Source organism: Aethalodelphis obliquidens, unplaced genomic scaffold (genome assembly GCF_003676395.1).
Source record: "Aethalodelphis obliquidens isolate GAN/ISIS:26980383/991018 unplaced genomic scaffold, ASM367639v1 scaffold14, whole genome shotgun sequence".
Taxonomy (NCBI): Eukaryota; Metazoa; Chordata; class Mammalia; order Artiodactyla; family Delphinidae; genus Aethalodelphis; species Aethalodelphis obliquidens.
In genome coordinates, this window is record NW_020837958.1 from 5,172,771 (window position 1) to 5,184,890 (window position 12,120).

Consider the following 12,120-nt stretch of genomic DNA (forward strand, 5'->3'; position numbering starts at 1 on the left):
ATGGCATGTGGGATCTTCCCGGACCGGGGCACGAACCCGTGTCCCCTGCATTGGTAGGCGGACTCTCAACCACTGCGCCACCAGGGAAGCCCTCAGTGTTGCTTTAATTTGCAGTTCCCTAATGACTTATGATGTTGTATAGCCTCCTGTGTCATTTGACATGCCTCCACTTTTTTTTTTTTTTTAAGTAAGCACTTTCTTACTTCTTTCTGGCAGTACAAGATGCTCCAGGCTCATCTTATATTTTTTCTAGAATTCAGTCCCAGAATCAGCCATTTCTCCAGGGAGTCGTGGTTCTTTTTATTAGATAATGGTATTTATTTATTTATTTATTTATTTTTTTTTTTTGAAGAGAATAAATCTGTTTACTTAAGGCACTCTGTGGTAATTTCGTACAGCATAAATAGGAAATTTAATTACATGGTGTATGTAGAAAAACAAAAGAACCTATAAACATTTCTGGAAAAAGAATAATTTACAAGGTATCAGGACACAAGTAGAACATGCAAAAATCGATCACAATTCTATATACTAGAAACTTACAAATGAAACTGAAATTTAAAATGTAATATCATATTGGTGAAAGCTCAAGAAAGTAAAAGAAAAATGTGTAAACTAAGAAAATAAGGGGTCAAGGAAAAGGAAGAGTCTCTGCTACACTGCAGTGATGTTCATTAGTAACTTGTAGTTGTTTGAGGGAATTGGCAACTGGAAACAAAGTTTTGCAGAAACATTCTCACCACACAAAGTGTGCACTACCCTTGCACTTCCGCTGAAGTTATGTTGCAGTTCTAGAAAATGGTTACGTCCGAATCACAAACACATCACAGAGACTGGCTGTCACCTTCTCCCCCAAACAATGTTACAAAATGCTAAGCAGGTAGTCCTGGCACCAGGAAGCAATCAGAGGAGTGTTTTGCTGTTTGAGACTAAGAGGCAGAGTCTATGAGAAGTGTGGAAAGTGCTCCCACCTCAAACAGGGATTTCTCTGGGACAGACAATAGTACAGTGGCAAAGATGCAAACGTAGGAGGAATAATTTCATAACAATCCAGCACAAATTATCTGATGCCTGGTGAGCTGTTAGCCCCAAGGAAAGGTTTTCCCATTCATAACATCTGTGAGGTAATCTCCAGAATGAATTACTTGGTGAATAAATTCCTTTTCTAAAGACCTGGCCACAATAATTACATTTATCTGGTTTCTTTCCAGAATAAGTATTCTAATAAAGCCGAAAACGTGGACACCTACTAAATGCCTTGACACTTCACTACACTCTTAAACTCTCTCAAGATCATGGATTACCTGATGTTCAGTTAGGCTTAAAAGCACACTGAAGAATTTGCCACACTCATTACATTGGCAAGGTTTCTCTCCAGTATGAATTCTTGGGCAGGTTATAAGGTATGAATTTTGACTAAACACATGTAGACAGTCATTATACTTGCAAGGTTTCTTTCCATTATAGATTACCTGGCGGTAAGAGAGGCTGCACACACAAAAACTTTACAACACTCATGATACTTGTACAGTTTCTCCCCACTGTGATTTTGCCAAAGAAATGTAAGGTGTGAATTTTCACATTTTAATTTTTTTTTCAAGTTTGAATTTTGAAGACCTTTCCACATACATTTATATGGTTTTTCTTAAGTATGGATTTTCTGATGTGTAGCAAAGGTTGAGACCTGAGTAAAGGCTTTTCCACACTCAATACATTTGCAAGGTTTCTATCCATTATGTAGTCTGTGATGAATTCGAAGACGTTGTTTGTAACGAAAGACTTTGCCACACTCATTACATTTGTAAGGTTTCTCCCCAGTATGAATTCTCTGATGACACACAAGGTTTGAATTTTTACTAAACACTTTGCCACACTCACTACATTTGTAAGGTTTCTCTCCAGTATGAATTCTCTGATGAACTGCAAGGTTTCCTTTTCGATTAAAGAGCTTGCCACACTGATTACATCTGTAAGGTTTCTCACCATTGTGAATTCCCTGATGACGTGCAAGGTTTGAATTTTGACTAAAGACTCTGCCACACTCATTACATTTGTAAGGTTTTTCTCCAGTGTGAACTTGCTGATGCCTTGTAAGGGTTGGCTTCTCACGAAAGAACTTCCCACACTCATTACATCTGTAAGGTTTCACTGCAGTATGAATTTGTTGATGCCTTGTAAAGGTTCTCTTATCCCGAAAAAACTTGCCACACTCATTACATTTGTGAGGTTTCTCTCCAGTATGAGTTACCAGATGACTTGTAAGGTGTGTTTTTTGACTAAAGACACTGCCACATTCACCACATTTGTAAGGTTTCTCTCCAGTATGAATTCTCTGATGAACTGCAAGGACTGCATTCTGATTAAAGACTTTGCCACATACATCACATTTATATTGTTTAGCTTCTCTGTGGATTATCATATGTCTCCTGAGGTCTGAGGCAGAATAAATGGTCTTCCCACACACATGACATTTATAAGGCATCTCTCCAGTATGAATTCTCTGATGACTTGTAAGATGTGAATTTTGACTAAACCTCTTGCCACACTCCTTACATTTATAAGGTTTCTCTCCAGTATGAACCCTCTTATGACTTACAAGGTGTGAATTTCGACTAAAGACCTTGTCACACACATCACATTTACGCAATTTCTCTCCTGTGTGGATTCTCTGATATCTACTGAGGTTTGAGCCTTTAGGAGAGGTTTTGCCATACTTATTACATTTGTAAGCACTTGCCCTGTGTGCTTTCTGGTCTTCTGTCAGTATTGAAAGATGCATAAAATCACTCCCATGTATATTAGAAATTGTCGATTGGCCAGGAGGAGAAATTTCTTGAGATGGTGAAAATGAGGTACTATTGTTGATGCTCTTAACAGCTTGATGAAATTCATAGATTTTCTGTTTACTTTTAAACATACGCAGTTCATCCGAAAAGCTTAATGCCAGCCTATTTGAAATCGGCTTCTTTCCTGAATCCCTTCTACCATGTCGAACTCTTCTATAAGTGACATCTTCATTAGGGGATGTAGGAATATATTTGTAATTTCTTTCATCATCTCTCCACTGACAACCAAGGTCATGCATATTCTCCTGTATTTCCTGTAGGTAAAAATGTTTGATTTCACAGCTTCCATGGCTTCCCAACATCACTGTTGGGAATATTTCTCCTATGTCAGTGTTTGATTTTAGTTGTAATTTCTTGATCACGTGTATATGAGAGAGATCTGGTGGCGCAGTGGTTAAGACTCCACGCTCCCAATGCAGGTGGCCCAGGTTCGATTCCTCGTCAGGGAACTAGATCCCACATGCATGCCGCAACTAAGGAGCCTGCCTGCCACAACTAAGGAGCCGGCGACCAGCAACTAAGACCTACAGAGATCAGATTCCTGTAGGTCTCCACCATCACGTCCCTGTACAAGGCCCTCTGAGCAGGATCCAGGCATTCCCACTCTTCTGGAGAGAATTCGATGACCACATCCTTGAAGGTCAACCGTGCCTGAGAAAGAGTCATTCCTGACTCCTCTGCTTTCCCCTTCCTCCTCTTCCTCAAAGAGCTTTTCCAGTACAAAAGATAAAGAGGAGAAAGCAGGCAGGCCTCCAAGAAATCCCCGACAGCTCGACCTTCACTCCGAGCTCCCCACTTCCGGTTCCGTAAGAAACTAGAGAATGGTATTTAGAAATCAAGATCTGAGTGCTAGGTGTGATTATTGTTACCGGAGTGTCACTGCTTCCAGGTCCTCTCAGGAGACACAGCTAGGAAATGTATGTATACACACATAACTATATTTATTTCTGCATATTACTTGTATATATATTATAATAAACATGAGTTCATACTGACATCTTGACTGTAATCCACCATTATAGCATTTGTTCTAGGCTTCCCCCTTACTTATTTGTAATGTCTTTCTTTAACAGTGAAAAAGCTGGCTCTCATTATCTAGAATATATATATATATATACGTATATATGTATGTATGTATGTATATACAGCCCTAGTACAGAGAATGGATAACCTGGAGGGTGAGAGTATAGTGTCTGTGTACTGTGCTTCCTCCTTAGGTTTACAGTATTGACTCAAAAAACTGTTTTCAGAGTTACTTAGGTCAGTTCCTTTTCCCCCACTAAACTTGTTTTTATACTATTAGAGTCAAGGAAAATGAAATGCAATACTTTATATTTTAAAATAGGATTTTTGTTATCCCATATTATTATAGTACTTCTCTTTATTTTTTTATTATCTCTCTGTCCATCCTTCCCTCCATTACTATGCATAAAGCAATGCCTGGAATTGTATTAACCAAGTGTTAATAACAGTTGCTTCTGAGTGATGGGATTTGAGATAATTTTTAACGTTATTCAGGTCCATATTTTGTAACTCATTTTTATAATAAGCATACATATTATTTTTTACAGAAAACAAGGAATTGTTCTCTGAAATCAAGGAAGAAATGGTAAACAGGTGGAACACTGCTGGGGGTAAAATCCCTAATGGATGTAGTAGCTAAGAGATCATTTGGGGGCCTGATGGGAGCCATCACTTTGGAAGAGTGAGGGACGGCAGCCAGACTGGATAGGTAGAGGAATAAACGGGAGGCGTGGACAAGGCAAGCAATGAAGTTGAGTGCTTTCTGTTGTGTAGCATGCCTGGGAACCACCCGGAGCTTGTCCACACATATTCCTGGGTCCCACCGCCAGGGCTTTAAGTCAGCAGGTCTTGGGTGGAGCAGAGAACTTGCTTTTCCACCAAACTCCCAGGTGATGCTGACTCTGCTGGTCCTCACACTAAACTGAGCTGCGCTGAGTTAGGCAAGTCTTTTGAGAAGATTGATTGGCTGTGAGGGAGGCAGGCGAGGACACGGGAGGGAAGATGCTTTGTCTGGATCACTTTTGTTGTTGATATCTGTTTGCTTTTTATGTGTTTTTGATATCTATTTGCTTTTTATGTGCTCCTAGTCATATATAAACAAAAAAAATAGAGAAAATTCACATAAAGAAAAATAGAAAAATAGAGAAAAATTACAAAAAGAAATAGAGAAATCAATAATCTTAGTGAGAGTTTTTTTAATACTTCTTTATTGGAGTGTAATTGCTTCACAATGCTGCGCTAGCATCTGCTGTACAACAAAGTGAATCAGCCATATGCATACATGTGTCCCCATATCCCCTCCCTCTTAAGCCTCCCCGCCACCCTCCCTATCCCTTCCCTCTAGGTCATTGCAAAGCACCGAGTTGATCTCCCTGTGCTGCTTCTTAGTGGGAGATTTTAACACACCTTCTTCAGTAACTTTATTATTTATTTTTTTTGCGGTATGCGGGCCTCTCACTGCTGCGGCCTCTCCCGTCGTGGAGCACAGGCTCCGGACGCGCAGGCTCAGCGGCCATGGCTCACGGGCCCAGCCGCTCCGCGGCATGTGGGATCCTCCCGGACCGGGGCACGAACCCGTGTCCCCTGCATCGGCAGGCGGACTCTCAACCACTGCACCACCAGGGAAGCCCTTCAGTAACTTTAGAGCAAGGTGGTAAAAAAAAATTCAGTAAGTGTGTAGATGATATGAATGACCTAATTAACAAGCAATGCCTGATGTATACAGAGAAATACATCAAATAATGACAGAATTATTTTCAAAGGCACGTGGAATTTGCCAAAAGATTCTACTGGGCCATCAAAGAAGTTTCAAAAAGTTTCCAAAGATTGAAATAATACAGAGTACAAGCAGGTCTTTGACCACTGTGAAATCAATTATGATGATAAACGCAACATTTTCAAATGTTCAGAAGTTATGTAGTACACTTCTATTTTCTTAACCGTTTATTTAGAAATAATGTCAAATTTACAAAAAAAGTTGTAAAAATAAAAATAGTACAATGAACATGTATATTCCCTTCACTCGAATCCACTTATTGTAAGCACTTAACGCCATTGTTTTATCACCCCTCCCTCCCAGGCCCCCCATGCCCTGACCCCAGCACACACACAATTTTTTCCAAGCTCTCAGCTGAAAACAGTACCAACTTACTGTGGTGCTCTAAGGACAATGGTGCTTCAACGACAAAGGACGAACCTGCCTGAAAAAGTTTCAGAGTTACACCCCCTACCGGACTCTTAATCGCCCTCTCCACCCTGTTGCGATGATTACGAAATTCCTGAGCCCACCTGGGCAACGCCCACCTGGGCAACGGGACGTGTCCCAAATAAGGAAAGGCATACGCCCTTTCCCACTTCCACCCTATAGAAGGAAGGTATATGCGCCTCGACCAATCAGTAAATGAAATTTTCACCTCGGACCATTCCTTTGTTTTCTGGCTATAAAAACTGATCAGTAGCACATGTTCGGGCTCCACTCTCCTAGACCACTAGGAAGTTGGCCCGCTGTTCTGGCAGCGACCCTTCCCTCTAATAAATTCATTCTTCTTTACATTCTGCCTTATGTCTGGAAATTCTTTTCCAACCCGCGTTCGGACCACCACTCTTACCAGCCACGTGAATGAGTTCCTTGGAAGTGGATTCTCCAAACTCCCATGAGCTGCCCCACCTGATGCTGAATGGAGCAGAGCCGAGCCTTGCCCCAAATCACAGATTTGCGAGTTAAACAAATGTTGTTTTAAGCCAGTGAGTTTTGGGGTGTTTGGTATGCAGCAGTAGGAACTGGACTAGATATTTCAGGGCTTGGGAGGTGAGTGGTCCAGAGATACATTAGGGCATTGTGGGTGTTAGGAGGCTCCTGTATTTTCAGTGGGAACAACCTGCCGTGGGGGGTGATTTCCTCCTTCTGTCCTGGTGCGGGTAAAGAGAAAGCTGAGAATCAGCTCATCTAGGGTCGCAATTTTGCAGGTGGGTGCAAAGGACAGGTGGAAACGTGTGATTCAGGAACTGGGTGATTCAGAGGGTCACTGAAATGGTGGACCACCGTGGATTCTAAGCCGGATGCAGAAGAGAGCGGAGGTGGAGGCGGTTGCCAGAAAGGAAGTCAGTAAAAGGGTATAATGGTTCATTTAGTGTGCCAACTTGCCTGGATCATGGGGTGCCCAGATATCTGACTAAACATTATTTCTGCGTGTGTCTGTGAGGGCGTTTCTGGATGGAATTAGCATTTGAATCAGGGAATTCAGTAAAGCAGTTTGCCCTCCCCAGTGTGGTGGGCAGCATCCAATCCGTTGAGAGCCTGAATAGAACAAAAAGGCAAAGGAAGTGAGGCAGGACATAGATGGGCCCCAGGCTGAACAGCTGGAGTTGTCCCCTGCGGACAGATACTCTAAGATGAAGAGGGGGAGGAGCTAAGCCCCACCCAGATAAGAGACCACATGTTTCTCATTCTCCAGGTCAGGAAGACCTTTCCGACTGCACAGGTGCAGAAAGGCTCCTCAGAGGTCAAAGGGAGGGGGCGTCACCCTATAGTAGGTGATGTCAACCTACCCATAGGCCTATTCGCTAGAATCCATCTTGGCTAAGAGATACGTGCGCACACATGGGAGGACCCTGAGATAAACCAAATAGGGACACAGAACCAAGCAAAGTAAGATGATTGGCCAAAGGAAACCTGGAAGAAATGCCCCATATAAGTGATTCAAACCACCATGAAGTGTGACTCTCCCTCTGAGCCCACCTGTATGTCTATCCACACGTACTCTTTTTCCTCCTAATAAACACTTTACTTGTTTCACTACTTTCCGTCTTTGTGGGAATTCATTTCTGCAGTCGTACGGGCCAGGGCCTCGTCACTGGCCACTGCTCCCAGGTGGTCTAGTGACTAGGATTCAGTGCTCTCACTGCTGTGGCCTGGCTTCAGTCTCTGGCCGGGGCACCGAAATCCTGCTTCAAGCCGCTGCAGGCCAAGGCCACCCAAGGTCAGAAGGACTAATTCAGCCTTTCCTGTCTGATTGCTCAGCTGGGACCCCGATCTTCTCCTGCCCTCAGCAGGGAAGAGAACCAGAATCCCTGGTTCTCAGGCCTTCAAACTCGGACTGAATTACCATTGACTTTCTTGGGTTTCCAGCTCGCAGATGACGTATCATGGGCCTTCTCGGCCCCATAATCACACGAGTCAATTTCTTATAATATATCTATCATCTATCTATCTATCTATCTATCTATCTATCTATCTATCTATCTCCTATTAGTTCTATCCAGAGAACCCTGACTAATACTAGGAGTCAGGGCATTCAAGACCCCAATGAAGCTGACAGATGGTTGTAACTAGAGTACAACCATTATCAGGGAAGATGAGACCAGGAAGCCTGGGTCTCTACTGAGAGCTGCAGAGCAGCCCTGGCCGTAGGGTAGGGCAGTTTTAGGTCTGATGAGGACTTTCTCTTACTGGTACTGCTGACTGTCTCTCAAATGTCAGCCTTCCCTTCCTTCATCACCAGGAACAGACGCCCTTCTCTGCGCCCCGCTGGGTTCTGTCTCCTCTTTGTCAAGAGCCCTGCTCACGCTGAACTCTCTTTGTTTCTTCCCCCTCTGCCTCCCTGAGGGCTGGCTCTGCGCTTTGTTCACCCCTGCATCCCAGCACCTGGTCTGGCACATTCCGAGGCCCAGACACTGTTTGCTAAATGAACCCGTCCTTGAAGGCAGGACTGATGGATGGAGAGTCCAGAGGGACTCTGACAGTGGACGAAGTCCCACACCCTCTCAGGCTCGTTCTTTCTGCCCCACTTTCCAGAAGGTAAATGGGAAGCCAGAGAGGTCAGAGGCCTGCCCAGGTCACACAGCAGAGCAGGCCCGGTGACTGAAACTGCAGCAGAAATAAGATCAAGGGCGAGGTGGTGGTGGTGGGAAACAGCTGGAAGGAAGCCCCTAAATCCCTGTTCTGCAATGTTTCAGCACCTCGCTGGACCGGGACAGACACCCCCCTCTTCTCACGTCTTCCTCCCTTCACTGGCTGGCTGCAGGGAGCCGCCCAGCCCAGGGGCCAGGGGTGGCTGCCCCTGCGGCAGGGGAGGCTGGGAGTGGGGGCGGCAAGGGGCCCAGCTGTATCTCCCCTCCGCTCCCCAGCAAGTAAAAGGAAAAGGACAATTGAAAGGAAACCCAGAGGTGGGAAGGCAGTTTTCAGAGCCAGGCTCGGGCTGCCCTGGGAGGAGGAGGTGCCCTAAGGAAATCCCGTCAAATGGATGTTTATTTTAATGGGAGCTGAAGGGAGAGGGGCTGAGGCGAATCCTGGGGGCGGGAGGAGGAAGGGAGGGGAAAAGATGCAGGGTCTGTGCTCACAGACGGCCTCTGGGAGCTTCCCGAAGGCTGCCCACTGGGTAAGTGACCAAGATACAAGCAGACGCAAGGCCAGAGGCGCTGCTGCTGAGGCGGCCATCTGGGTGGGGGGTGGGGATGGGGGACGGAGATGTGGGGACGAGGCGGGACTTATTCCTTCCTTCCTTCACCTCCAACATCCCTTGGGTCCTGATGACACCCTGACTCCATGCTAGGGGTTGGCTAAATAATGGCCCATCAGCCCTGCTCCCTGCCCCAAGTAACAGGGGAGACGCAGAGCTAGGTGGTCTGCGGTAATGTTGGTGGGGCAGCCCTAGGCACAGGGTATCTGAGAGCGTGGGGAGGCCCACGGGGCACAGGGAACATAGACTTCCCAGGCTTGTCCCACGTTCGGGACCCAGGGTCTTGCAAAAAGTGTGCTCTGAGGCTTGTTCTCACCTCCAGGCAATGACCTGGTGGAGAACCACTTTCTAGGTACCTGGAAACCTAGCTGGATATGGGGAGCCCCTCCCCCAGCTCCTCTGCTCATGGGGTCCCTGTCATCTGATGGAGCTGGAGACCTTCCTGATGACTGGTCAGCCCCTAACATTCTTCTGGGCAGGGTTCACTTCCATCCCTCCTACTCCCTCATTCAGTTCACAACTCTTCCCTGAGACAAGATGGGGTGTTCAGATTCCAAGACGAAATGCTTCATTCATTCATTCATTCATTCATTCACTCCACAAATCCACACGGGGCATCTCCTCCGTGCCAGGCACTGCTCTGGGTGCTGGAATTTGCAGTGAACAAAAACAGTTAAAGATCCTTGTCCTCATGGAACATCTTGTGGATAGAGACGAGAAAGAAGTGAGTAAACTACCTAGAATGTCAGATCCGGACGGTGCCGTGGAGGAAACAAGGCCAGGGTGGGGGTGGCATAACTGCTGCAGTAGCCACACTGCTCCTCGTTCTAACGCCGAGAGGAGCATCTGGGCCCGGCTCGGAGCTGAGATCTCCAGATCGTCCCATTCCATCCTCACCTCTGGCCCGTGAGTCAGTTCTGGGATTGTCCCGACTTTGGGAGTGACCCTGTGGAGGCCCCCTGAGAGAGCGCCTTATGTGCCAACAGTGACAAGCTAGTCCGAGCAGGGCCGTGCCTCAGTCCCCACCCTCGAGGGCTGCTTGGGGGCCCCAGCCACGAGCTCCTGCTTTGGCTCGGACCCAGGAGGCTTCAGTGATCAGAGTCCTTGTTAAGCGTGTGGCTCTCGTCCGGGGACACCCCTCACCCCCACTGACCACATCGTCGGTCCTCTTGGGGCTCCCACCTGCCTTTGGTCAGTAGCCAGGGAAGCAGTGGGGTCAGGAGAGAGGGTGATGGATGGGAGTCAGGAGGCGTGGGTTCCAGCCCTGCCCACCCCCCACCCCACCCCCAGCCTCACCTGCCTTGTCACTTCAAGGTCCCTTTCCCGCTCTCTCTGTCTCTCTGCTAGTCTATGGAAGGAAGGAGACTGGCTGAGATAATCCCTGAGGCCCTGCGGGGTCTAGAGCTCAGTTTCCTCACCCGGATGGGATGCTCTCACCTTGACCACACCCTTGGACAGGATGAGACAGCCTCTCCTGTGAATGCAGATTCAGGGGGAGCTCGTGACTCTGGCAAGTGGGGAGGGTGGGAAGCTGGCTTCCTATCCTTTCAAATTACCTCCATTTGTGACATGGTATGCGTATTACCAATTAAAAAACAAACAAAAAACCCCGAACTTTAAATGTAAGCCTTCCTACGTTCCCTCGTCTTCCGGGAACCACAGTCCATTTAGCAAAGACTTATCCCTGGGGCTGCCTTGCTGGTGATGACATCTCAGGGCCTGGCGCATCATAGCAGGAGCTCCTACTGACACCCTCTGCACTCGCTCCTGAGAACAGGGGTGCGCCGGCCTCCCCCATGTGCACACCTGCTGGATTCAGGCCCCTGGTGCACAGAGGCCCTACTTGATTGATCTCAGAAACCCCTTCCCCGCCCCCACCCCCTCATACACACAGACAGACACACAGACACACAGACAGACACACAGACACACACAGATACACGCAGACACACACAGATACACGCAAACACAGATACGCGCAGACAGACACACATGCTCCCAACGCCCTCAGGGGTGCTTTACCCATCCCTTAGTCAGTGATTAAGACATATTTGCTAAATAATAAATGAGCGCAAACTCTCAGGTCCAGGAAACCAGAGAGCCGGGCTGGGCCCAGCCTGTCTGCAGTTTCTCCGGCCTTCCAAGCTGCCTGCAGTCTGCTCAGCGGGAGAAACCGCTGAGCTGGTCTGTCTCACTGGGGCCGGTCTTAACGTTTCTTTTGTAATTTTTGAGACCAGGAGAGCTGGCACCGGTCGGGGTTACCCAGGGGAGAAGAGAAAATGAAAGGAGAGCTGTGTCCCAGGAGGGGCTTCCGGAAGCAAGGCTCTGGCCCTGCCTGGGAACGCCTCTGACTGCCGCTCTCCCACTGCCTCTAATGGACTGCCCATCCCCACGTCTGGCAGGGGGTGCGAGCACGGAGGGTCCAGAGTAACCAGTCCACATGTGCTGAGGCGCACAAGCCTTCAATCATGTCTTCTGTGGTCTGATCCACCCAACCTAACCGGCTGCTCCCCCACTGAACTTGAACTTGACTCTCTCCAGATGGAGTGCAGTTCACAGGGAGCCATGGTCAGCCCACATGTGTCCTGTCTGGAGTTGCCCTGGGGCACCTCTAGGGAGTCTGGTCTCAGGATCCCTGGAGGAGTGAACTGGTTCCAGCTGATCTGGGTGTCTGGTACATGGTAGGGGGTGGAGAGTGAACTGAGCATCAAATGTGGCTGAGCTGGCTTGTTGAAGGCAAGGCCCAGTTCTGGCCCCAAAGAGCATCCCTTGCCTGCACCAGAGCCCCAAGG

General features: G+C 47.3%; 1 protein-coding gene across 1 annotated transcript; it reads right to left on the minus strand.

Annotated features, from left to right (window-relative positions):
• Positions 1 to 354: 354 nt before the first annotated feature.
• Positions 355 to 3,617, minus strand: LOC113624793 (zinc finger protein 347-like). Its single transcript, XM_027114932.1, has 2 exons — positions 3,371 to 3,617; positions 355 to 3,225 (listed from the first exon to the last, which is right to left on the minus strand). The coding sequence occupies exons 1-2, from the start codon at positions 3,510 to 3,512 to the stop codon at positions 1,727 to 1,729; spliced, it is 1,641 nt and encodes a 546-aa protein (XP_026970733.1). The 5' UTR covers positions 3,513 to 3,617; the 3' UTR covers positions 355 to 1,726.
• Positions 3,618 to 12,120: the final 8,503 nt, after the last annotated feature.